Source organism: Poromitra crassiceps, assembly GCF_964638095.1.
Source record: "Poromitra crassiceps genome assembly, chromosome: 1".
In the NCBI taxonomy this organism is placed as follows: domain Eukaryota; kingdom Metazoa; phylum Chordata; class Actinopteri; order Beryciformes; family Melamphaidae; genus Poromitra; species Poromitra crassiceps.
This window is the reverse complement of record NC_139623.1, coordinates 84288880-84316358: the sequence shown is the minus strand read 5'-3', so window position 1 is coordinate 84316358 and position 27479 is coordinate 84288880. Positions and strand designations below refer to the sequence as shown.

Genomic DNA, 27479 nt, shown 5'->3' with positions numbered 1-27479 from the left:
GAGAGAGCTCGACAGCATGCAGTAACGTAGTGTATCAGCGTAAGAACTCTCATGGGTCTGACGTTGAGACTATTTTCAACATGGAAAAGGTTCCTAGTACCCCCAACCCTAACCCACCCCCACATCCCCCCAGCCACTCCCCCTACTCACCCCTGCTGCCAGGCAGCACCGTGCGAAAAAAGTAAACCATTATCTGTGGCTTTCTTGAACATTTGTATTGTATGTATGTATTATGTGCAACTCAACCAAGTCCTACTCCTCAAAAGTCTATGCATGTTTACCCACAACAGATATGCAGAGAGCATTACAAGTGTGCACACATTGCTTTACGCTAGATTGCATGACACAAAGCCACCGTGCTGTGTGCTGTGTGCTGTTCCAAGTCTGTTTCTATCTGTTAGTATTCATAGGCATGCATGACCAATTGTGTTGACACTGCAGGGTTGTCATGTTTCTTTCACAATATAATTGGCAATGGGATTGCGATGTGAAATGGAAATGGATTGTGGCGACGGCTATATGTAGGCGATTTCAGTGTGTGTGTGTGTGTGTGTGTGTGCGTGTGTGTGTGTGTGTGTGTGTGTGTGTGTGTGTGTGTGTGTGTGTGTGTGTGTGTGCGCGTGTGCGGGTGTGTTTGTGTTGAGTGATAAACAGAGAGAGAGATTTGTCTTGCTTACAATGATGGCATATGTGATATTGCCTGCATTGGTATATTGACATTGACATTGACTTGTAGCCAACCAACAATTATAATAACAATAATACATGGGACTTATATAGCGATTTTCAAGGACTCAACGACGCTTTACACTAAACACTAAGGCGATGACGATAGTGCAACAGACAATGGACAAACATGACACAGACACACAGGGAAAGGTGGGGGGGACTCAAGAGAAGGCGGAGGAGAAGAGATGGGTCTGTGAGGCGGGATTGAAAAACGGACTCAGAGTCTGATGTCAGGGGGGGCGGCGTCCCTGCTGTGCTTAACTTGAGAATTTGAATTGTAAGGAACTCAATACTTTACATTTCACAGCAGACACCCTTCAATATGTTGTGTCAAACATATGCAGATGCTGAAAAAGCCTACTGTATGGATACACAATTTGTTACAGTATTGTCTACTCTACACTCTATAATAATGGTACAACTTCTGACTTCAACCAACCAATCTTCTGCCTTTGATACTTATATTACATATGGAAATTAAACCAGTCAATTCTTTTGAATGGGGGGTGCTGTAATTTAGCTAGAATCCTTTTCCAATGAGGTATTTGACTCTGTACTGTTCCAAGGTGTAGATGACTGGGTAATGCCCATTTATTACCAATAGCACTAATTGGAACAACAATGGCAGGAGGCAGATGCCATGAACAAAAGGATTGTGTCATCACACCGTGTGTGTGTGTGTGTGTGTGTGTGTGTGTGTGTGTGTGTGTGTGTGTGTGTGTGTGTGTGTGTGTGTGTGTGTGTGCGCATATCTGCCCACGTGTGTGTGTGTGCGTGTGCGCATGTGTGTGTGACACGTGTGCGTGTGGACTGACTCAATCGAGCGAGGCAGCTACCTCAGTTAAGATGTTGTGCGGGTGAGTAAGGGGTCTTAAGGGGGGTTAAGGGTCATGACCTTTCCTGCTGACCCCTTAGTCATCAGCACACTTAGCCGTCATTTTCATTGACCTATGCCTTGTATGTTGATTCCCAGATGAACGATGCAGCCAGACTCCTTAATATAGTGAACAGCATGTTGTTTGGAATAGTCATTGTGGATAATGTGTGGAGGCATTGATTGAGAAGCTAAATCGTTGTTTGCACTTTGAGGGGCAAGTGATGTGTGATTTAAAGGTGCCATGTGTGATTTAAAGGTGCCACTGTGATTTAAAGGTGCCATTTAAAGGTGCCATGTGTGATTTAAAGGTGGCATGCGTGATTTAAAGGTGCCACTGTGATTTAAAGGTGCCACGTGTGATTTAAAGGTGCCACTGTGATTTAAAGGTGCCATTTAAAGGTGCCATGTGTGATTTAAAGGTGCCATGTGTGATTTAAAGGTGCCACTGTGATTTAAAGGTGCCATGTGTGATTTAAAGGTGCCATGTGTGATTTAAAGGTGCCACTGTGATTTAAAGGTGCCATTTAAAGGTGCCATGTGTGATTTAAAGGTGCCATGTGTGATTTAAAGGTGCCACTGTGATTTAAAGGTGCCATTTAAAGGTGCCATGTGTGATTTAAAGGTGCCATGTGTGATTTAAAGGTGCCATGTGTGATTTAAAGGTGCCACTGTGATTTAACCTCTTCTAAAGCCACCTATTTCTGAAGAAAATGGTGAAAACGACATACCCAAACTAAAATGCTTAATGTGGCTGAACCGCTAGGGTTACAGACAACTGCCTGACCTTTTCTGAAAGGTAAGACTTTGAAGTTTCTGTTCCAAGTGTCAGAATGACTCTATGTGTTACTGACCCTGAGTAACACCAGCTCAAACACAGTGGTTGATTCTCGCCTAGAATAAAAAACACTTTTAGAGTGTAAACAGTTACTGTGGTTGTTGTATTTATGGCTAGAAACCCAATGGAGACATAGCCACAGGCCTTACCACATCCCAACTCAAAGAAGATGAAAAAATACCAAAACATGAGTATTTGGCAGTGGTTTTTGTAGGGAGATACCTAAGCGGATTTCCAAAAAGCCATTATAAAAAGCCATTTGAAAAAGCCAAATAATCTGAAATGTTGTCTTTGTCTTTGTACAAAGACAGCTATAACCTCTGCTGTGTTGATCTGATCTGAAAAAGGAAGACATGGTTCGATGCGCAAGATTCAGCCGGTTAATTTGGTATGTAGCATGAACAGTATTGTTCAGAATTAACTACCTAATTAATCACATAAATGACAGATGAACAGCAAAAAATCAGAAATGTAACGCCGAGGTTACGGTTAGAGATGGGCCGATACCGATACTGGTATCGGTACTTGGCTCCGATACCGTACTCAAGTACTCGTATCGGTATCGGTAATTTTTTTTTTTTTTTTTTTTTTTTTTTTTTTTTACTGTGCACCTGAACGCAACATGCAAGATACCGGCTGAATAAGTGTCTAAATGTTCATGTCATTTGTGTACTGTACTGCCACGGTGCCACCACCTCTTGCACTTAAGAACTCTGGTTAATGTATTCCCCCCAAAAGTCTACAGATCCCCCCCAGCCTATAAATCCATCTTGTCGGAAGAACATAAGGGGGGAATTCCCTCCTAGTTTGCAAAATGAATTTAGGCCCTGACTGTAATACAGAAGTTGAATTTGAAGTTCAGCATTAATACATTTGTCATTTTTTGTCTTATAGGCTATTTACCTTTGTGTGTTATTGCAATATAAAACTACATAATTGAGAATCGATTCTCGATTCTGGAATCGAGAATCGTTGGAATCGAGAATCGATTCTGGAATCGGATCGTGACCCCAGGAATCGGAATCGGATCAGATCGTGGCTTAGCCGGATCGGAGCACCCCTATTATTTTCATTGTGGTAATTGAACATTACAGTATCATTAAAAGTACAAGGCATGACAATGAAACGAAATTGGGGGAAAAAAGGGGGTAAAATAAGTGGTTACTCAACAAAAACAAAAAGTACTCGTATCGGTACTCGGTATCGGCGAGTACCCAAAATTAAGTACTCGTACTCATACTCGGTCTGAAAAAAATGGTATCGGCCCATCTCTAGTTACGGTGCCATGCAATTTAAAGGTGCCATGTGTGATTTAAAGGTGCCATGTGATTTAAAGGTGCCATGTGTGATTTAAAGGTACCATGTGTGATTTAAAGGTGCCACTGTGATTTAAAGGTGCCATGTGTGATTTAAAGGTGCCATGTGTGACAAACAGCAAACATCTCTGAAGCGTAAAGTGGCCTAATTTTCATTCCCTCCAACAACTCTTGTAAACAGTAACAAAACGGCATTATCATTCTCGCAAACTCCATGGCTTATTACAACTCTCCCTCCCACAAACACAGGCTGGATACTGAACGAGCCTCGTAGACAATTATACTTCCAGGGAGTTATTTTCTCCCGCTGATCCAAGCTTTTCGGAAATACAAGTCACTAATCCCTGCCCCGCCCGCCCCAAACGCACCTCGCGAGTAAATCTAACCATCGTCATCACTATATCCAATCTGCCTCCGCCAAATCCTCGCCGCCAAGTTGTCCAAGCCTCCATTAGCATGCAGAACTCTCTCCTGCGTGCAAAGTGACATCTCCTGCCCTCCTCTCTCCCCTCCGTCCCCTTCAGTGTTCCTTATCGCCGCAGATGCTGCCTGATTTCCATTCCCATTTGCTTATGTACATAATTCTGCATATCATCTCAGACGCAGGGGGCTGAGCGTGGAGCACGCAACGGAGAAATATCCATCCGAGCGAGTTATTTGAGTGTTCAAATCTGATTTTGCTTAAAACAAATGGAAATATCTCCCGGTGCGGTAATCTCATTTGTTTCCATTGCAAATCGACTTGTTTCAATATCTTTCTTGCACAAACTGATGTTTCTTGAACTTATTGTCACTTGGTGAAACTACACATTGAAAACTTGGAAAATAGAATTATGTCATCACATTCACATTGTTTTCCTCTTGTTTGAAGGAAAACTATTTCTGACTTAATACTAGAATAAATTACTCATTAACATGAATATTTTTACAGTGTCCAAATCCACAATTTATTTGAATATGTAACCTTTTGGCAGAATCACACAGATTCTTATAAAAGATGGATGGACAAGCAGAAAAAATATGCTTCTTTGCAACTTTCATAACTTACTTAACTTTGACAGCCTTGGAACACGAGTGACACTTTGTCAGTCAACCAAGGCAGTGGAGCGAAGGCTGTGTTTGAACAGAGGCCACCACAGTATAGCTACAGTATAGCTACAGTATATCCACAATATAACCACAGTATACAATGTAGCTACATTATAACCACAGTATAGCTACAGTATAACCACAGTATAGCTACAGTATAGCTACAGTATAACCACAGTATAGCTACAGTATAACCACAGTATAGCTACAGTATAGCTACAGTATAGCTACAGTATAACCACATTATAGCTACAGTATAGCTACAGTATAACCACAGTATAGCTACAGTATAACCACAGTATAGCTACAGTAAAGCTACAGTATAACCACAGTATAGCTACAGTATAACCACAGTATAGCTACAGTATAACCACAGTATAGCTACAGTATAACCACAGTATAGCTACAGATTGAAGAGAAGCCACCACAGTATAGCTACAGATTGAACAGAGGCCACCACAGTATAGCTACAGATTGGGGCTTCAAAGTGAAATAGTGGGGAGGAGCTTATCAGGGATTGAGCTGGATGCAAACAGCGGTGAGGAGGCTCAAGTCGATAGCGGCTGAAATACGTGCAGATGATCTGACAGTAATTGGTGGCCTAGCTGGACTGCTGATGTTATTCATACCCCTGTGGAAGAGATTGAGGAGGTTTGTTAATGGGGAAGATGGGCAGGACAGATGTTAATGAGGAAGATGGGCAGGACAGATGTTAATGAGGAAGATGGGCAGGACAGATGTTAATGAGGAAGATGGGCAGGACAGATGTTAATGAGGAAGATGGGCGGGACCGATGTTAATAGGGAAGATGGGCAGGACAGATGTTAATGGGGAAGATGGGCAGGACAGATGTTAATGAGGAAGATGGGCGGGACCGATGTTAATGAGGAAGATGGGTGGGACATATGTTAATGGAGAAGATGGGCGGGACAGATGTTAATGAGGAAGATGGGCGGGACATATGTTAATAGGGAAGATGGGCAGGTCAGATGTTAATAGGGAAGATGGGCGGGGCAGATGGTGGGATAAGGTGAAGGTAACCTCGCGTCACCAGGTATGCGTTACTACACGCAGGAAGACAGAAGAAGCCCCGCTCCATCTTCTGGTGGTCCGCAGTGTTTTCGTTCCCCCATAGAAATGCAGCAGTAGGCAGCCTAACCTCGCCAGCCGCTACGAGTTAGAGAAAAAATAAGAAGCATGGACATACCAAACAAAGTATTCAAAGAAGTACTTGAAGAAACTTGACGACGACGAGACGAGAATATCGAGAATATCTCTATTGACCAGAGCCACGCCATCGAGGAGTTTGATAAGATCAAAGACACTCTATCGACGGGCTCGACAAGATCGTCAAGTTCGAGTCACGTTCCGTTCAATGCCATGAAGATCAAGCAGATACCGAAGCGGACATCAGCTCCATGCCAGAAACGATGACTTCCAGGAGATGGACGTCTGTTGTTGTGATGTCTGTTGTGCTTACCTATCGCTCTTCTGGGTAGAAGCCACAGAGCATACACCACCTTCTCCCCCACACTTTACAGGAGGTGCTGGCCAACACAACTATCACAACCATCCAGGTGGCCAGCGGGTTATGGGATACGCGGGACCTCCAACGTGCCGTAATGGGCACGCCTGAGACAATGCAAGCTAGATTGGCTGGTTCTCCAAAATTATTTGTGGGGAGTCCAGAAATCCCCTCGCGAGATCCGGTCCACACCGGGCCCTCTGAGCCCGACCGGATCTCCTCAACAGTATTTCACACATTCTGTGCTTCACACATTATTGAGGTCAATTTCACACATTCTGGAAATCATCTCGCGACCCACCCATCAGTGTCCCGCGACCCCCACTTTGGGAACCACTGGCCTATACCACCAATGCCACGGGCCGGCTCTGCTGTCATACAAATAGCCTACATGCACTCATACAACCTGAGAGGGTCTTCATAGTATTTTGTTTGTCTTCTTTGTTTTCTTTCTGAGATTATAACTCCACACAACAATGTGGCAATATTGTTTATGTAACATTCATGCCAATAAAGCGAGGCGAATTGAATTGAAATTGAATGGAGGCAGAGAGCGAGGCAGCGGGGAGAGTGTGAGAAAGCGAGACAGAGGCAGGGTGAAGGACATGGGGATGAATAATGGAGAGAGAGACGAGGATAGAATGAGATGGAGGTAGAGCACAGGGGATGAAAGGCTGGAGAGATTGACAGCTGGAAGAAAAGATTCCTGAAACAGACGGCCTGATGTCACCAGGCCGCCTCAACTCCCTTCACCCACCTTTGATTTGGTGAAGAAGAGTTTGACACCAGTTTGACACCATGTTGATGCTGATGAAGTAGAGTCAAACAAATTTTATTTAGGTAGAACGTGTCATTACACATCATGGATTCTATTGCTGCTCCTCCTGTGAAGAGCACCAGGTCTGACTGCACCCGTCAATACAGAAACTCCATCGCTATTAGCTGTGATCATGTGTGTGTGTGTGTGTATGTGTATGTGTGTGTGTGTGTGTGTGTGTGTGTGTGTGTGTGTGTGTATGTGTATGTATGTATAGCCGTTTTCCCACATGCGTACCGGAAAATTACCTGTAAGTCAATATCGGACATTTCCCTTCACACCTGGGCTCGCGCATGTGGGAATATAGCAGCGAAATTGCCTGTATGTTGGGGGGCGGGGCGGGTGGGGAGTGACGTGTCGGCAAAACTCCAAATAAGTTTGCTTGTTTATCCGTTCACCTGCGTCGCGTTGAAGCACTTTTTACAGACTGGCTTCGTTTGATGTGTCCGGGCTTGCCTTCGCTGTCGGCAACGTAAGCAAAATACTTCCACATTTCGCTTCGTGCATTTGCTTCGTCTGTGTCTCTGTCGGGCTGTGACTGAAGGAGGAGGAGGACTGTGGCCAGAGAGCGAGCAGGCAGCAGAGAGGAGAGAGGGGGAAATCAGCATGCCCACACATGAAGCTGACATACCGCTCTTATTATCACAAGATCATTTCGCCAGTTTGCTTTAATGTGCGCGAATGATTAGATTATGCCCGCTGGAACATTAAGCAACGTGTGTACACCTCGCCCATGAGAGGACCGGTGTCGCGGGAAATGACTGGACCCGTTCTAGACTTGTGTCCGTTATCGCGCATACCGCTCTTCTGACTGGCTCGAAACTGGTGAAATGTCCGCGATGACGGGGTCGCGCTTATATCGGAACAACAACTTTCACACATGCAGGCATTAGACCACGTTCCGGTCATTTAGCGGTACAAAGCGCATGTGGGAAAACGCCTTTGTGTGTGTGTGTGTGTGTGTGTGAGACAAACCCACTCATGTTTTGCTGTTGTTTGGCTTTACAAGGGCATTACTGCGACTCTCTCTTTATACACAAATACTGCACAATGATGACCTGAAAGAAACTTGAAGCATGTTCATGCAGCAGCTGTGCCAACAAGGCTGCATTTATGACACTATTATGAGTGAATTGGATCTTGTGACATTGACATTGTAGACAGAGTCACTCACGATACGATACTATCATGATACTTGACCCTCGATAGCAATGGTATCACGATACAGCGATTCTGTCATAATCGATACATTGCAAGAAATTTCATGTAGGATACATCACGATATCTGTATACCTGAAGGTGAAAAAAAATACCCCTAAAAGGCAAAAAGAAGAAATTATGTATTTATTCACAGAATTGACATGAAACAATGTACACCAAAGTGCATAGAATGCACTGCATACTACAGCATAGTGCAAGGTTTTGAGATTTTTCAAGCGGGCCCTGATTTGGAAAAGGCTGGGAAGCGCTGCATTAGAGAGAAGCTGTAAATGTATAAATGTAATTAAACTTCAAATTTGGCAGTCGACCAATTACCTGTTTGAATATTCTGGACCATGTCATGCTCATAGTTTATGTAGTTCAGGCCAAACTTACGGATAGGACCTTTAATGTTTTTTGTTATTAAAGCCTAACCCAAACCATAACCCTACTGTAAACATAAACAAAGTTGTTAAAGTTTTTTTTTTTTTTTTTTTTGCGTTTAATGGTGGAAAGGTGGTGAGGTTTTTAAATGACCGTCGTTTTGTTTCAAATTTGCATTGAGATTTGTAGCTATCCCTGGACAGGTCAAATGCCAAAGTTTTATTCTGGTGACTGGGTTCACTGTCCTCATCAACAAAGCAAAAGCTTGCTGTTCTCCTTTGTTTCAGCAAGTCAGCAGCGGCTTCAGCTGAACGGATCCGCTCTCAGAACGCCTGGACTGTACATCGAGTGCAGCGCTGTCTCTGCAAGCGTATACGTCCCAAAGAATCGATCAGTGCCATCGACTGCTCACTGAACCAGGCCATTGATTCATAATGCATCTGATCATCTGCAATGCAAAAATACAGTCACATTGAGGTGGAGGGTGTCACAAAAAGGAGCCCCATGAGCTTCACGGGGACCATTGGCAGCAGGCGTGTGGGTGAAAAGTCGTGACCCTCCTGTGCCAGAATAATGGCAGAATAATGCCTCTCTCTTGGCTGAATGCCACGGCGTGGGGGTGGGGGGGGGATCAAATGGCTCCGCCTCCTGCGCTTCCACTATAGTTTTGTCTGGGCCAGACCCCACTGGGTCCTCCTCCCTGGGTCATCATCACGCATTCTCTTTCTAGCTACACTACAAAGTGCAGCCGCATCCGCACCGCGAGCGCCCGCAGCCTGAGAAAGGTCACATTTAATGATCGACGGCGTCACGCTGGAGCTGGAGGTAGCTTTTGACATGCAGGACGTATGGGGAGGAGAGGTGAAGCTGTGTGTGTGTGTGGAGCTGGAGGTAGCTTTTGACATGCAGGACGTACGGGGAGGAGAGGTGAAGCTGTGTGTGTGTGTGGAGCTGGAGGTAGCTTTTGACATGCAGGACGTACGGGGAGGAGAGGTGAAGCTGTGTGTGTGTGTGGAGCGGGAGGTAGCTTTTGACATGCAGGACGTACGGGGAGGAGAGGTGAAGCTGTGTGTGTGTGTGGAGCGGGAGGTAGCTTTTGACATGCAGGACGTACGGGGAGGAGAGGTGAAGCTGTGTGTGTGTGCAGGGGCGGACTGGGAAAAGAATTCAGGCCGGGCATTAGATACCAAGCAGGCCAGGCCGATACGGGCCGACGCACGTGTCGGCGTCCGAAGGGCGCCAGCGAAAAATTTGGGCCGTTTGAAGCCCAATTTGGGCCATTTGAAGCCCAATTTGGGCCGTTTGAAGCCCAATTTGGGTCGTTTGAAGCATGATTTGGGCCGTTTGAAGCCCAATTTGGCCCGTTTGAAGCCAGATTTGGGCCGTTTGAAGCCCAATTTGGGCCGAGTCCAATTTTACAATGAGATGCACCCACTTTAACCCTGAATAAAGTAATAAAACCACTAGTAAACCAGTAGGCGGCGCCTGGCCTGCTGTTCAGTGAGTGGCCTGACTGCGGGCACCAATTTTTTTTTTTTTTTTTTTTTTTTTTTTCAGGCCAGGCCACCGGGCATTTGCCCGACGTGCCCGATTATGCAGTCCGCGCCTGTGTGTGTGTGTGGAGCTGGAGGTAGCTTTTGACATGCAGGACGTACGGGGAGGAGAAGTGAAGCTGTGTGTGTGTGTGTGTGTGTGTGTGTGTGTGTGTGTGTGTTTGTGTGTGTGTGTGTGTGTGTGTGTGTGTGTGGTGACAGTGTATCGGCGTGCGTTTCTGTGCATTTGTGTACCGTTTTGTCTGCCATGTGTGTTACTGGACAAAGAAAACCCACAGCTTCGGTTGGCTAATGGTCGACTTTTGGCGGTGGCGAGACTGAAGGGAGACAACTGGTGGTTCCCAGTGCTTTGGCTCGCGCTATGAATAAAGATGTCTGATCCCAAATACTCCCTAGAAATCTATTAATAATGCATTCCAACCAGCCAGCGATTCCCACTGAATAAATGAGGAATAGAGCGTGTGCTAGCAGGGGAAGCAGCGTGGACTATGGTTAAAGTCTTTGTATCTTTCTCTCTCTTCACCTTCACTTCCTGTCCTTCTTCTCCTCCTTCTTTACCTCTACCTGTAGTAGGTCCAGAGCCACCTGCAGGTGCTGGCTGGATTCGAGTGGTGTAATGTAATGAAGTAATAATACTTTGTTACAGTAAGTATTTTGGAGAGTATCTGTACTTTACTTGAGTATTTATATTTCTGTCAACTTTCGCTTTTATTCCAAGGCATTTCCCCCTAAGTAGGCTATCTTTGTTACTCGTTACTACAAAATTAAATCGGAAAAAATTTGGTAGCCTGCAAGCAAGCAGTGCTCCTGCTTGCAAGACGTTAATTATCATTGTTTGCCACTCATGTCCAGGCATGTCTTTTGTTTACATTTTTATTGACAGCATTTATGTGTACGTTTACTTCCAATAATAGGTAATGTCACCACCTCTTGTACACAGAGGGTGACATCACAGGGCACACGACACAGACCAGCCAATAGCAGAAGGTCAGTTGAGTATGCTACTTTTCACCATTAGGTGTCAGGCTTCACCACAGATTTAGGTGCTGTGAAGTACATATCTGTACTTTTACTCAAGTGTGGCTTTCAGGTACTTCATCCACCACTGCTGGATTCACGCCCCCTCCAGACTGACAGTGTTGTTAGAAGCAGACACCACAGGACACGCCCCCTCCAGACTGACAGTGTTGTTAGAAGCAGACACCACAGGACACGCCCCCTCCAGACTGACAGTGTTGTTAGAAGCACCACAGGACACGCCCCCTCCAGACTGACAGTGTTGTTAGAGGCAGACACCACAGGACACGCCCCCTCCAGACTGACAGTGTTGTTAGAAGCAGACACCACAGGACACGCCCCCTCCAGACTGACAGTGTTGTTAGAAGCAGACACCACATGACACGCCCCCTCCAGACTGACAGTGTTGTTAGAAGCAGACACCACAGGACACGCCCCCTCCAGACTGACAGTGTTGTTAGAAGCAGACACCACAGGTTCACGCCCCCTCCAGACTGACAGTGTTGTTAGAAGCAGACACCACAGGACACGCCCCCTCCAGACTGACAGTGTTGTTAGAAGCAGACACCACAGGACACGCCCCCTCCAGACTGACAGTGTTGTTAGAAGCAGACACCACAGGAACAACCGGCCCTCCTCTCAAAGCTCCTCCTGGGTATCGGCGTGCCACGCTGATTCCCTTCACTCTGTAGTTCCAAGTGGCATTTCTCCTTCACTCGTTGTGTCTCCAGCAGAGTGCGAAACCAACGGGCTTGGTTGTACGAAACATTGATTTGCACTGATAAAGATTCTGCAGGCAGGTTCACTTTGGCACGGATCAAATCTGCCATGGGCATCAAGGGGGGATTAGACTTTTGCCAGATTTGCATATTGAAATGTTTGGAGATAATTAGTGTAGAAATGCACATGCTCGCGTGTGCACACACACACACACACACACACACTCGCGCGCGCACACACACACACACACACACACACACACACACACACACACACACACACACACACACACACACACACACACACTCTCTCTCACACACACAGACACACACAGCATTAATGACTCCCAGCCAGATTTATTAGTCAAAGAGCAAAGGGGAGCCTACTTGACCCCCGATGAAGGGACAAATAGCCACATTAGCAACACAGACATTAGGATCCGTACACACACACACACACACACACACACACACACACACTGCAGTACATGGTGAAATAATGGAGGTAGCGAGGGATACAATCATAAAGTAATAGAAATAAAATGAGCAATGCCTAGTGAAGACCTATCGATGTTCTTTGGTTCATGATATTAAGAGTTTTTAGTACTTTTACTCTTTGATTTTCTCTCTCTTTGTGTAATTTCTGTATTTTACGACTGCATTTTAATGTGAAAGCTGCTTGCACCTGAATTTCCTTTTAAAGGATAATAATGAAATACTTGACATGATGAAGGTTTATTGAATTTAGTCTTCTGGAGATTTTTACATCTTTATTCCAATTTCTGGCTTGAGTCCCATGGTCTTTTATGAATATTCTGGATATTGATTCACAAACATCTTCTCCAAAGCGTTTTTTAAGGCAAATGCACCTGTTCCCTGAAGAGCATCTTAACACCTATTGACCCCAGCACAGCTTCTGCAGTCTGTTAATGTATTTTCATAGTCAGGAGCTGGATCCAAAGCACAAATGAGTGTTTGAGGTTAGGAAGTGTAGGTGGGAAGGAAAGGCCTATTACAGTGGTTCACAACGTTAGGGTCACGACCCTAAGTGGGGTCACCTGGAATTCAAATAGGGTCACCTGAAATAAAAATAAAAATAAAAAATAAATTAACGATAAATAAAGTTTTTCTTCTTTTCTTTTTTTACACCACACACAATTTAATACTACCGAATATGATTAGGGTCGCTTGCGATTTTTTTTTTAAACGTTTTTGTTATCGTTTTGTTTTGAGTTTAAAGTGATAATCTCTAAGATTTCAGTTTTGTTCTCTTGGCTGACACCTATGGCGATGGGCGGTAATTGCAGGTGAGATCCAAACAGTGTTGCAATATGTGACATCACTAATATCACATAATGTCACTATATACTGCAAAGGCTTCCATCAATGGACCATAGCCTCAATCAACATTGTGAGTGACTCTCTTTTTTTGGTGAAAATCTTTTATATTTTAACTTTAAATCTGAGAATAAAGCCAGGGCCAGTTGCACAAAGCACCTTAAGTTAAGATTTCCCTTATAGGTTCGATTTAAGGTGTCCATAAAATAAGATTGGTTGCACAAAACACCCTTAAATCTTCTCCTTAAGGTTAAACATTTTAAGGAAAACATAAGCACAAGATGTTAGGGTGTTTTATGCAGCAGATTCTATGTTATGGACGCCTTAACTCGGACTCTAAGGAAAATCTTAACTTAACTAATTGAGTGCCAAGGACGTCGATCGACGTCAAAGTAAATAGTGACGTAGAGTGCCAAGGACGTCGATCGACGTCAAATGCGTTTTTTGACGGTGGGACATGGATCAAAGCCTCAGGCATCTCCTGTACAAATATGGGAGCTATTAAAGGTGTATAACCTATTTTACGGACTCATTAGGTGGCGACAGTGCTCTCCAGATTAGAGAAAGGTCCGGAAAACAGCTGGAAAAAGCCGTGATCAAAGAGAAACCGATGCATGCTGCAGCCAGAGCCATATAGATTGCTCTGTCTGCAGCTGACGTTGGCTGTGAACAGCAGTCAATCCGCTCCCACAACTGAGCCCCCCCTCTGCCTCTGTCTGTCTGTCTGCATAGTTTATCCACACGATTAGCCGCCAGAAAGGCAGCACCCGACGCCGAAGGGCCAAACCATTCTCAGCAGTCCGGTTTGGCTTTTCCGTATCGCGCTGGGAACAAAAACGGAGCGCTCCGAAAATAGAGTGGGTGCGTGTTGGCTGTGTGTTAGTGTGGGGAGGAGTTTGCAGCTGAGGGGGGGGGGGAGAGGGGGGTGGGGCATGCAGGGCACCACACAACTACACCACGTCACTACATCAGAAAATATTATCTTCAGATTCAGTGAATGTGCTTGAAATGCTTCATTTCACAAAAGGCGGAATATCTCAGCTAATAATTTGAAACGCCTGTATTTGCTCAAAACGACCTATCTTCTCCGGCTCATAACTAAAGAACGGAAAATGGTATCAATAAACTTTTTTTTGCTGATGATACAATAGAGCCAGCTCGTTCTTTGTGCGTGTTCGGTGTTTACATAGTAATATCACACAATATTCTGTGGGCCTCGAGAAATCACTTAAAACGCTCTGAAAACTCTGGCACTGGGAGCGTCCGTTCTCCAAAAGTGGCTGCCACTCAATGAGTTAAGGTGCTTTGTGCAACCGGCCCCAGAATTCTGCGGCATACTATGTGACATCACTGACGATGTCACTGATGATATTATCGATGGTGTAGCGGAATTTGAATGTCTCGGGTCCCTAGATTTTTGTGACCTCAAAATAGGGTCACAAGCCAACATCATCAACCCTCTGCAGGAAGGTGTTTCTGGTATCTGCTCTCATCAAAATGCCTAAAGAAGCTGGACTGATTCAGACAACGGTGCCAACAGAGAAAACACAAAGAGAGAGATAAGGAAGAGAGAGCAGGAACTATTGACAGAACTAATGGATAAACTTGCAGCAGTCCCCGGCAGTCCATCGCAGCACTGTGTGTTTTGAGTGAATTGGCCATTATTTCCCAGATTGGTTATTGGGCCACATTGATTTTCACATTGAGCCTCCCTCTGAGCACCAGGTCGGTCCACGCAAGCTGTCCGCCCACTGGCCCTGCTATTGAGCTTCTCGCCTGGATACGCACGGTTTGCAACTCCCCCCTACTCCTACCCCTAACCCCAACCACTACCCCCCTGACTGATGAATCAGCACATAATGGATAGCGGAATACGTCTCTATCATGGAAAAAAATGCCAAACGGCGATCAAGACAATGATAACAATGGAGCCCTTTGCGGAAAAGACTCTGCTTACTTACTACTTGCTTATGAGTAATGCAACAGACCTTTTCTTTGTTTTTTTCAATAAACGATATTGATTTGTGTGCCGTGTGGAAATTTAGATAGCAGCTTTTGCCTTTCGGTGTCTCCACGAGTCTCGATCTATATCTGCCAGACCGCTTTAAAAACGGAAAAGGTGGTTTAAGGAATCTCAGTGCTCTACTTTGTCTCATCACCTTGATCATTACAGGCACAGTACAGCCAGGCACCGGCGGTCCTTGATCATTGATTAGTACAGTCAGGCACCGGCGGCGGGGAGGAAACTCTGGGAAAAGACAGATCGCAGGCAATATGAAGTGGAGTGACTGAGAGGCACATGTGTCTTAACAGCCTGTCTTATCAGTCAGCATCGGAGCGGACGAGATAAATAACACCCAGATGGATTCTTCTCAATAGATTCATTGTTCCTCCTCTTACTCACTTTCTCATCGGGCTCCTATAGATTTTGGGAGAGAACAGCGCGCTCAATCTACACTCCATTAGGGCTTCACGGGGATGAGAGGGGGATGAAAAGAGAGAGAGCGAAGGGAATGACAGGGAAGCATGAACTCAGCAGTATTGATACAGCCAGCAGCAACTACTGTGATAAGCTTCTATGGAGACAAGCTGGGAAGCAGCTGGATATTTGAGGAACTGGCTTGGAATTGAAAAACCGCCATTAGTCAGACTGTCAGAAATGTGGAAGGAAGGAAGGAAGGAAGGAAGGAAGATGGAAAGAAAGAAAGAAAGAAAGAAAGAAAGAAAGAAAGAAAGAAAGAAAGAAAGAAAGAAAGAAAGAATCAGAAAGAAAGAAAGAAAGAAAGAAAGAAAGAAAGAAAGAAAGAAAGAAAGAAAGAAAGAAAGAAAGAAAGGATGCTAGGACATTAATCATCAATTTCCAGCAGTGTTCCCATTTCTCCCTGGTCTCCTTCAGATTATGACAATTCTAAACCACCCAGCATTATACTGAATATATTACATACACCTGCCCATGGTGTGTGTGTGTGTGTCTGTGTGTGTGTGTGTGTGTGTGTACGTGTGTGTACATGTGTGTGTGTGTGTGTGTGCGTGCGTGCCCGCCTGCCTGTCTGCACATGGCCCAACACAGCTTTCATTGGTATGCACTGACATGCAGACAAAGCTAGGGTGCTCATTAGAGAAGGCATCAAGGTGATCCGTTGACTTAACTCCACCCTATACGCATGCATACACACACACGCACACGCACACACACACACACACACACACACACACACACACACACACACACACACACACACACACACACACACACACACACACTTGTTTAAATACATTCACTCTATATAGTCCTGCCATCAGCACGCAGCACAGCAGGGCCATCCCATTACACCATGTTAATAAGCCTGCGCAGACACAGGCACTAAACATCTACATTCACCTCCACATCCCAAAACCACAGAGTCTCTGGAATGCACCTCCAGCCAGCAGAGGCCACTCCTCAAAGGCAGAGATTGAGCGATGATGCAGCTGACGGGGAGAAGCGGAGAACAGGCCAGAGGCAGAAGTTAAGGACATGCGACAGCACGGGTCCGTCCCATACGACAGCAGACAGCTTCATTTAATAGAGTGAGCAGAGGGCCGCTCAAAGCTGCAAGCCGAGACAGACGTTATTGTCTCTCTGTCACGTTTCACCCTCGACCAGCCAAACATTCTGACTGCATTTTCATCCAAACGTGCTGGGACCAACCACTTTAATTTCCTGCCTTTTCTTTAGGGGAGGGGTGGGGGCATTTAGATGAGACTCCTACCCAGAGGGACTTACAGTACATAAGCAGGTAGGTGTCTCATGGACACAATATGCTGATGAAGAAGTGACAGGTCACCTTCTGCCCATTCAAAAGTGATTCCACTGAATCCATTTCCACTTCAAAGATCATTATTCAGCTCTCTTAAAGGGACAGTTCACCCAAACATGTCATCATCTACTACTCACCCTCATGCCAGCTGAAACACAGGTGAAGTTTGACCATATAACACACAGGGAGTTTGCCAGCACAACTCAAGAGAAAACCAGCCACCATTTACTTCAGTATAGTACAATTGAAGTCAAGGGTGACTGGTTTTCTATTGAGTATTTTTTGGGGGGTGAACTCTTCCTTTAAATGGCAATTCAAGAGACTTTGGTCTTTCTAAAAACAGTGGAGCATCATCTATTACAGAGTTCTTACCAGCGATACCGTACAATTCATAGCCCTGTTGATGAGTTCTTGGACTTTCACCACACATGCTTTTATCATTATGATTGATCAGATCTGAACAATTTAGAACAAGACACCTCGCCACCGTAAGCCATCCCATCTGATGTCAAGCAGCCATTCATCAGCAGTCACGTCACCAGAGACAACCACTCTCCTGACAACTTCCAACACTCTCCCTTTCAACTCCCACATGTCCCCGGCCCGGTCCCACATTACCATCACAAAAGACTCCCCGTCTGGCAAGTGTTTCAGTGCTTTTTCAAGAAAAGGCAGGCACACGTGTCCTCGTGCAACGGTCCATCAAAGAAAGACATTTGGACGGAAAGCAAAGGAGTGAAGGGAAGGGAAGTGAAGGGGGGGAGAGGATGCCGGAGGAGCGACCGGCGTGCTGCTGCTTACCATTGAAGCCGCCGGTGAGGTTGCCCCAGTCCAGCAGGGAGCTGTTGAAGGAGGACAGCGAGTCGTTGAAGAAGAGGTCGGTGTCGTTGGACGGGTGGCGGATGGTGTCGGTGAACAGGTTCATCTGCAGCAGGGTCTTGATCAGATAGCGCAGCATCTTTGCCGCACAGAGGGAACCTGCACACCCTCTATGTGTCTCTATCACTCTCCCCTCTCTCTCTCTCTCTCTCCTCTCTGTCCTTTGAAAAGTGGGAGTCTGTTCACTGCTTTTCCTCCTCACTTGGTGGCCGAGTTAAGTGAGCAGTGTGTTTTAATAGACGTCTTCTTCGTCCCAAGTAGCATTCAAACACATGTCATCAAAACGTGGAGAGTTTTTGAAAATGAGGAAAAATGATGTCAACCTTGCTGAAAAAGTAAAAATATATAAAAGCAGGCTTAATTGATTCAGTAGTTGTGGGTGTCAGCTCGAGCTTGGGGGGGGGGTGGGGGTCGTTCCCTCCGGTTCCTTCCCAGCATCGGATTGTTCCTTCCTCCCTGTGTGTCTTTTGTTCTGGGATCACATAACTTCACACGCCGTCTGCCACCACACCAGAAAACACACCCTCTCGCCGGTGTGAAAGAATCCAGCAATGTGATGCTGACCCCTTCGGATGTGCTGCTCTCCTCTCCCCAACCCCTCCCTCTGGCTCCTCCTGTGTCCCTCCCTCTCCTCTCCTCTCCTCTGCTCTGCTCTCTCTCTGTGTGATGGGGTCCCGGGGGTCCAGACGAGAGAGAGAGAGAGCAGGTGCTGTTGGCAATAAATGTTTAATTATTAGATTAATAATCATCCCAGGAGGCTCTGAGTTGGGGCATCAGGGGAAGAGGGGGAGCATATACTTACTGTCACTGTCTTAACCATACACTACACATGCACACGAAGGTCCGCTTACATGTCTTAGACAAACAAACATAGGCCAGGCTGCACTCCTGCTGTTTGTTTGTGTCCCAAAGTATGGTTCAACTCATTTGGCAATGTCTGATGGCTTCTGCCTGAAGCCGTTTGCCTTCGTGCTTGCACACTGTCCCCAAACAAAGGTGACGGCATGTTGTCCCCAAAGACCTCGCATGGTGAAGTCACGTTGTCCCCAAAGACCTCGCATGGTGAAGTCACGTTGTCCCCAAAGACCTCGCATGGTGAAGTCACGTTGTCCCCAAACACCTCGCATGGTGAAGTCACGTTGTCCCCACAGACCTCGCATGGTGAAGTCACGTTGTCCCCAAACACCTCGCATGGTGAAGTCACGTTGTCCCCAAACACCTCGCATGGTGAAGTCACGTTGTCCCCACAGACCTCGCATGGTGAAGTCACGTTGTCCCCACAGACCTCGCATGGTGAAGTCACGTTGTCCCCAAACACCTCGCATGGTGAAGTCACGTTGTCCCCAAAGACCTCGCATGGTGAAGTCACGTTGTCCCCAAAGACCTTGCATGGTGAAGTCACGTTGTCCCCAAACACCTCGCATGGTGAAGTCACGTTGTCCCCACAGACCTCGCATGGTGAAGTCACGTTGTCCCCAAACACCTCGCATGGTGAAGTCACGTTGTCCCCACAGACCTCGCATGGTGAAGTCACGTTGTCCCCAAAGACCTCGCATGGTGAAGTCACGTTGTCCCCAAACACCTCGCATGGTGAAGTCACGTTGTCCCCACAGACCTCGCATGGTGAAGTCACGTTGTCCCCAAACATCTCGCATGGTGAAGTCACGTTGTCCCCAAAGACCTCGCATGGTGAAGTCACGTTGTCCCCAAAGACCTCGCATGGTGAAGTCACGTTGTCCCCAAACACCTCGCATGGTGAAGTCACGTTGTCCCCAAAGACCTTGCATGGTGAAGTCACGTTGTCCCCACAGACCTCGCATGGTGAAGTCACGTTGTCCCCAAACACCTCGCATGGTGAAGTCACGTTGTCCCCAAAGACCTCGCATGGTGAAGTCACGTTGTCCCCAAAGACCTCGCATGGTGAAGTCACGTTGTCCCCAAACACCTCGCATGGTGAAGTCACGTTGTCCCCAAACACCTCGCATGGTGAAGTCACGTTGTCCCCAAACACCTCGCATGGTGAACTCATCAAGAAAAGAAATGAGATACGAGAGGGGGACCTGACTGTTAAAAGTCGTATGCCTCTGGTGCTGCCATGGAAATAGGAAATGCTTGAAGTTTTTGCAAAGGAGATTTTTCTGTCATTGAAATTTGATACTTTCACATACATTTCTTGAAATTCCACTTAGAAAAGACTACTTTGCATAATATTTTTGACTGAAAACCCTCAGGTAAATCTAGTCTGAACGAACTTTGTAGCATGTGAAATGTGCAAAGTAAATTGGTGGGGGTTAATTTCACATGCTTATTGGATTCATGCATTATGGTAAGTCTGTGCATGTCTGTGTGTGTGTGTGTGTGTGTGCGCGTGTGTGTGTGTGTGTGTGTGTGTGCACGCGTGCGTGCATGCGCACATGCACGTGTGAAGAAGACACACATGCCTTCAATACTCCTCAAGTATGCTATAGCATTACAATAATGCATAGTCTGATCATCATTCTCATGCATGTTCATTTGCGGCCGCGTGGTCGCATGTGGCGCCCGGATGCCCCCTCTGACAGCCTCAGTGTGACTCCTATTAGCAACGCTCGTCCCGTATCAGGGACCTGTCCTCCCGCTCCGTCACTGTGACAATGGGGGCCATCCTGGCGACAAAGTTGCCGTGACGACCCCCGTCCCGCACCCCCTTACTACTCCCGGGGTTCCTTTCTGGTCCCCCCCTCATTTCGGGGGGTCTTCCATTCATTGGGGGCGTCTGTGCCAGCTATTTCCCCACATACGGCACTAATGGGCGTACAATGTGGGAGCGCTATGGAAGGAGGTGCGAGGGGTGCAAGATTGATAGCTGCTCAGAGGCCAGACTGTGTCTTATCTTGTCTGCTGTTTCCAGCCATTCCACACGGATAGGTGTGCTTCACGGAAGTGCTTCAGGAATGGGTGAAGATTGCGAAAGCCACACATGGTGTCAGTTCCAGTGTAAATGCTATACGCTGCTTATAGAAGGACCAACCTCTCTCCTGTCAACGATGCTATACGCTACTTATAGAAGGACCAACCTCTCTCCTGTTAACGGCGCGACTGCAGCACTAAGGCGCAACGTACTTCTTCATTGACTCACAAAACACACACAGTAATTCCTCAATCAATCTCGTCATGAGCAGACTTTCCGCCTGCACAGCCGGGTCTCTAGCAGGGTGATGAACAGCCACAGAGAGAAACACTGACTCCCGATCCACTTGGAATCAGGCTAGATGGTGTGGGAACTGGGAAGAGTGTGTGTGTGTGTAGAACAGGCCAGACACAGCTAGATGTGGGAACTGGGAAGAGTGTGTGTGTAGAACAGGCCAGACACAGCTAGATATGGACAGAGACAGTTTTCCCCCTTTGTTTCCAGTTCTTACATGTGGGTCACTGCAGCAGTATATGAGGCACAGTGGTGCAGGGGCTGATTCAGGAGACACTACTGACTTCTGCAAGCTGCCAGCACTGTATCTGTTGGAAAATACAGGCTTTTGTTTGTCGAATGAAACTAGTCTTACAAATATGAGCCAGCAAATAACAGACATAATAGGCAGGTCAGAGTACACAATGAATATTCATGCTGTCAGTCACCTGATAATAGTATATCAGGGGGAATAAAATAAATAAATCCACAAATCATAACTTGCATATGCTGGTAATGTTGTTGCAATTATCATCAACATCAAATTGCCTTTCTTTTTATTTCTGTCATAAACTAGCCATAATGAGGCAGTGGTGAAGTGCCATTGCAAAGATATGTGCAGTTAGCAGGGAATGATTGCGTGCTCCCTTGTTTCTCTCCTCAGCCACTCATAAATACTCCATAATGACTCTTCTTGACCCCATCTACCATCATACTGTCTGGGTCATGTTCTTGGTGAATACATTGTAATCTACCATCATACTGTCAGGGTCATGTTCTTGGTGAATACATTGTCACTTCTGCTGTGTAAATGGTGTGCATTTGAACTGTGGCCCAGGCCTTAGTGCTGTTTCATCTTCTTGAGACAATTGGTGTCTCGAGTTGTTTGTACCAGCTTGGGCTTGTTTATACACTAGGCATCTCTCCCACTGTGCGGCCTCGCCTGCCGTGCAGCTCACCAAGCTGGCCCTGCCTGCGTATGCGAGATACGCAGCCTTGCCCGCAGCTCAGCTGCTGCGTGGCTTCGCCTGCCCTATTGGTGCGTGCAGGAGTGTGTGTGTGTGTGTGTGTGTGTGTGTGTGTGTGTGTGCTCACAAAATGTTATTGCCGTTAAGTTTACATGCACGCTGGTGTGCGGATGTGTGTGTGTGTGCCCCTTAAGTTTACATCAGTGCCTATGACATCATCATTATAAGAATATTATTTTTGAGAAATACAGAAATGAGGGATGAAGGTGATCATTTGGTGATGATGGTCATGATGTTGGTGTTGATGACAACATGTAGATGTTTATAACCATGATGGTGGTGATGATGTAAATGTTTTTTGTGAAATTGCTTCTTATTTTATTTACTTATTTTAAATATAAGATTTAATTCATTCATAAAATCATTGTTGAAGTAGGGGCAGGATAAGATAAGCATTGTGCTTCTTCCTGCTCCTTCTCAAACATAACTATTGTCTTTCATATATTTTTTTATTATTCAAATGTTTGTTTATGATTGATCTTTTACTGTTTTGTGTTTTATTGTTCGAGATAAATAAATAAATTTAATAAATTAAATCAGTGATGTCATAAGATGATTTTGCTCTTATGACATCACCGATGACATCATCAGTGATGTCACAATGCATCCTATGACATCATTAGTGGAACAAAAATTGAAACAAACAAAACAAACAAACATTGCCCACTTGCTCCCTTTTATAATACTAGGGATCTCGTGCGCTCGATTCCTAGGCTCGCCCGTCCTGCAGCTCGCCAAGCTGGCCCTGCAGCTCGGCCGTGCGGCTGCTGTGTGGCCAATGATCACTGATGATGTCACAGTGGGATTTATGACATCACTGATGATGTCACAGTGGGATTTCATCAGTGGGATTTATGACATCACTGATTATGTCACAGTGGGATTTATGACATCACTGGGATTTATGACATCACTGGGATTTATGACCTCACTGATGATGTCACAGTGGGATTTATGACATCACTGATGATGTCACAGTGGGATTTCATCAGTGGGATTTATGACATCACTGATGATGTCACAGTGGGATTTATGACATCACTGATGATGTCACAGTGGGATTTATGACATCACTGGGATTTATGACATCACTGGGATTTATGACCTCACTGATGATGTCACAGTGGGATTTATGACATCACTGATGTGGTCACAGTGGGATTTCATCAGTGGGATTTATGACATCACTGATGATGTCACAGTGGGATTTATGACATCACTGGGATTTATGACATCACTGATGATGTCACAGTGGGATTTATGACATCACTGATGATATCACAGTGGGATTTATGTCATCACAGTGGGACAGAGATCGCTAGCTCGGCCGATACACGGCCTCGCACGTCCTGCAGCTCACATTCGCAGCTCGGCCATGTCCGCAGCGCGGCTGCTGTGTGGCCAATGAGACCAGCATCACTGATGATGTCAATTTATGACATCACTGATGATGTCACAGTGGGATTTATGACATCACTGATGATGTCACAGTGGGATTTCATCAGTGGGTAGACATCACTGATTATGTCACAGTAGGATTTATGACATCACTGGGATTTATTGACATCACTGATGATGTCACAGTGGGATTTATGACATCACAGTGGGACAGAGAAACAAACAGAAAGAGCCCTAGTTCCCATTTATATACTGATGATGATACTAGGCATCTCACATGCTACGTGCGCTCGATTCCAGCGGGCGAGCTCGCTTGTCCTGCAGCTCGACGAGCTGGCCCTGCAGCTCGGCTGCTGCGCGGTCTTGCTCAAAGCTCAGCTGCTGTGTGGCCTTGCCTGCCCGATTGGCGCGTGCACAATGTCTCCCTCTCTCTCTCCCTCAGTCTCTCCTCTTAATCCAAGAGGACCTCCTCTCTCTCCCTCTCCTCTCTCGTGACTTTGTGTGTGTGTGAGTAAATTTATGACAGCACTGATGATGTCATCAGTGGCATTTATGACATCACTGATGACGTCATCAGTGGATTTATGACATCACTGATTATGTCATCAGTGGGATTTATGACATCACTGATGATGTCATCAGTGAGATTTATGACATCACTGATGATGTCATCAGTGGGATTTATGACATCACTGATGATGTCATCAGTGGGATTTATGACATCACTGATGATGTCATCAGTGGGACAGACAGAGATACAGAGCCCCAGCTCCCATTTATATACTGATGATGATGTTGATGATAAAATATGAACTAATTGTTGTGCACTTGATATGCTGAGGCAAAACGTAGTGCTACTAAAAAGCAGCCTATTAGTAGCAACAGTAGCAGTAGGCTAGTGGTAGTAGAAAAAGTCAATAGTAGCAATGCATCATCTGCAGACAAACATGACACTTCTTTTTTATCTTTAATAATGTTGTGTTTATTGAGAAATTAATTTGCAACAGTTCCGCCATAGTTTAGAACAGCTTGTACCGCCACTAAACGTTATGATTTATTTTCTCATTTTGTTTTGTTTATGCTGGTTGTTAGCCTATTCTTGGTCTCTTTTTTTGTCCTTTGTTGGTCTGTGCTTTGTCTGGTGTTTTTGGGAACGTAATAGTCTCCACCCCATGACTGTGCAAAATCAATTCCCTCGTAGTCTTGTCGGTGACACGAGAATGTCTATTTGAACCATGCAAACTAAATTACATGCAAATCCATCAAATGGGGGGTGGATGGTGGCACATTGAATGTTTTGCCATTCATTCTGATGTTAATGCGAGGATGGATGCAGATAGCCTCATTAATGTCACATTTCAGTGGATTGACATCTTTGATGCTATGAAACTTGTTACGAGTTTCACACCCCTTTATCCTAGTAGGGGGTCTTGACCAATGAAAACTGAAATAAAACTTGAAATATTGCAACAAACAAACACAAGCTGAACAAAACAAAAACCATGCATATGCATCACCACCCAAATGTTTTTCAAACATTTAAATTGCAATTAGCTAACATGAACTACTCTTCATGCAGGCGTTGACATTTGTGGTTGACATTGCAATGTTGGCTGCACAACATCATCTAGAGAACTGACAACATAATAATGGGTTTGGTTCATTCAACACAGAGAAACTGAACATCACATACACAGTATTTGGATGGGAGGTTGAGACATCACATACACAGTATTTGGATGGGAGGTTGAGACATCACATACACAGTATGTGGATGGGAGGTTGAGACTGGATGGGAGGTTGAGACATCACATACACAGTATGTGGATGGGAGGTTGAGACATCACATACACAGTATGTGGATGGGAGGTTGAGACATCACATACACAGTATGTGGATGGGAGGTTGAGACTGGATGGGAGGTTGAGACATCACATACACAGTATGTGGATGGGAGGTTGAGACATCACATACACAGTATGTGGATGGGAGGTTGAGACATCACATACACAGTATGTGGATGGGAGGTTGAGACTGGATGGGAGGTTGAGACATCACATACACAGTATGTGGATGGGAGGTTGAGACTGGATGGGAGGTTGAGACATCACATACACAGTATTTGGATGGGAGGTTGAGACTGGATGGGAGGTTGAGACATCACATACACAGTATGTGGATGGGAGGTTGAGACTGGATGGGAGGTTGAGACATCACATACACAGTATTTGGATGGGAGGTTGAGACTGGATGGGAGGTTGAGACATCACATACACAGTATGTGGATGGGAGGTTGAGACATCACATACACAGTATGTGGATGGGAGGTTGAGACATCACATACACAGTATGTGGATGGGAGGTTGAGACATCACATACACAGTATGTGGATGGGAGGTTGAGACTGGATGGGAGGTTGAGACATCACATACACAGTATGTGAATGGGAGGTTGAGAGCCAAGTGTTTACAATGTTTTCTCATCTACATCCAGGCTAGAGAATTCATCACAATCGAACTCTCAACATTACCCACTCCTTTCCCACAGTGCCTCTGACAATTATTCCGACTCAATTAAACGAGGAGCACACAGCCCAAATCAGGCTATTGACAAAAGCGTGCATGTTGAAAAGCTGGCAGACAAGACTGAAGAATAGCCTGATTTCTTTCTCTTTTTGTCTGACTTCATTTACCAATTTGAATGAAGCGCTGTGGCTTATAGAGATGGGTTTTGTCTGTATTGCTGATAGAGCTGAGTACTATTATATACAGTATATACTATACTTTTTGAAACCTTCCTTTGTCCAGGACTTGCCTGCACTTTCCCAGCACTGCTTTGGTTTGCATTCATACATTTATGCATATTCACACCTTGCAGCTGCCCAGGACAATCAGAGTCTTCTGTTCGCTGCTGATCAGCTCCAGTGGTGCAGTTTCAAGGTTGGCTGCCTTGCTCAAGGGCACCTCACCAGTAGTTGTTGATGAAGGAGAGACATGTTATTCATTACTCATGCACCTGCTGCTCTATCCTTTAGGCCAGTGGTTCTCAAATGGGGGTCCGGGGACCCCCAGGGGTCCATGGCACTTTGCCAGGGGGTCTGCGAAAGGTTTTCAGGAAAATAAAACAATATATATATATTTTTACAAAAGCTTCATAGTTCAACAAAAATATTGTATTCTTTAAATCTAAAATGGTTCATGGATTACATTCTAATCTGACAAACCTATCAATTAAATTAAGCACATTACCGTGGAAACAATTAAGCTTAAAATCACAAATCAGAATTGAGGGGGTCCCCAGTATATTTTCTATCTTGTAAGGGGTCCTTGGCTGAAAAACATTTGAGAACCTCTGCTTTAGGCTACCACCACCACTGACTAGTGTTGAACTTTTACATAGACTTTTACTGTGCCTCATACTAACCATACATACATACATACATACATACACACACACACACACACACACACACACACACACACACACACACACACACACACACACACACACACACACACACACACACACACACACACACACACACACACACACACACACACACACACACACACACACACTCACTTACATTTGTTTAGAAAATGTTCAGAGAAACTAATTTATGAAAATTCTTTGATTTTTCTTTTGTATCCAATTATTAAATTTTGAGAGCGATGTAGCGGAAGGAAGCAGAGTTCTGTCCTGTCAGGATTTCACACGAGCTCCATTTATTGATTGCCCAGGGACATTAACATTCCAAGGATATATCTCAATGCTTAAACATTTGAAAGTGCATTTTTGATGAAGGCGCCATG

General features: G+C 45.4%; 1 protein-coding gene across 1 annotated transcript in view; it reads right to left on the bottom strand.

Moving 5' to 3' along the window:
• Positions 1-18157, bottom strand: part of robo3 (roundabout, axon guidance receptor, homolog 3) — a gene marked incomplete at its 5' end in the record, with an annotated part of 291513 nt that extends 273356 nt beyond the window's left edge. Inside the window, one exon of the mRNA XM_083638663.1 lies at positions 18001-18157. Within this exon, the coding sequence (XP_083494789.1) occupies positions 18001-18157 (157 nt within the window). The remainder of the gene's footprint in view (positions 1-18000) is intronic.
• Between the last annotated feature and the right edge of the window lie 9322 nt (positions 18158-27479).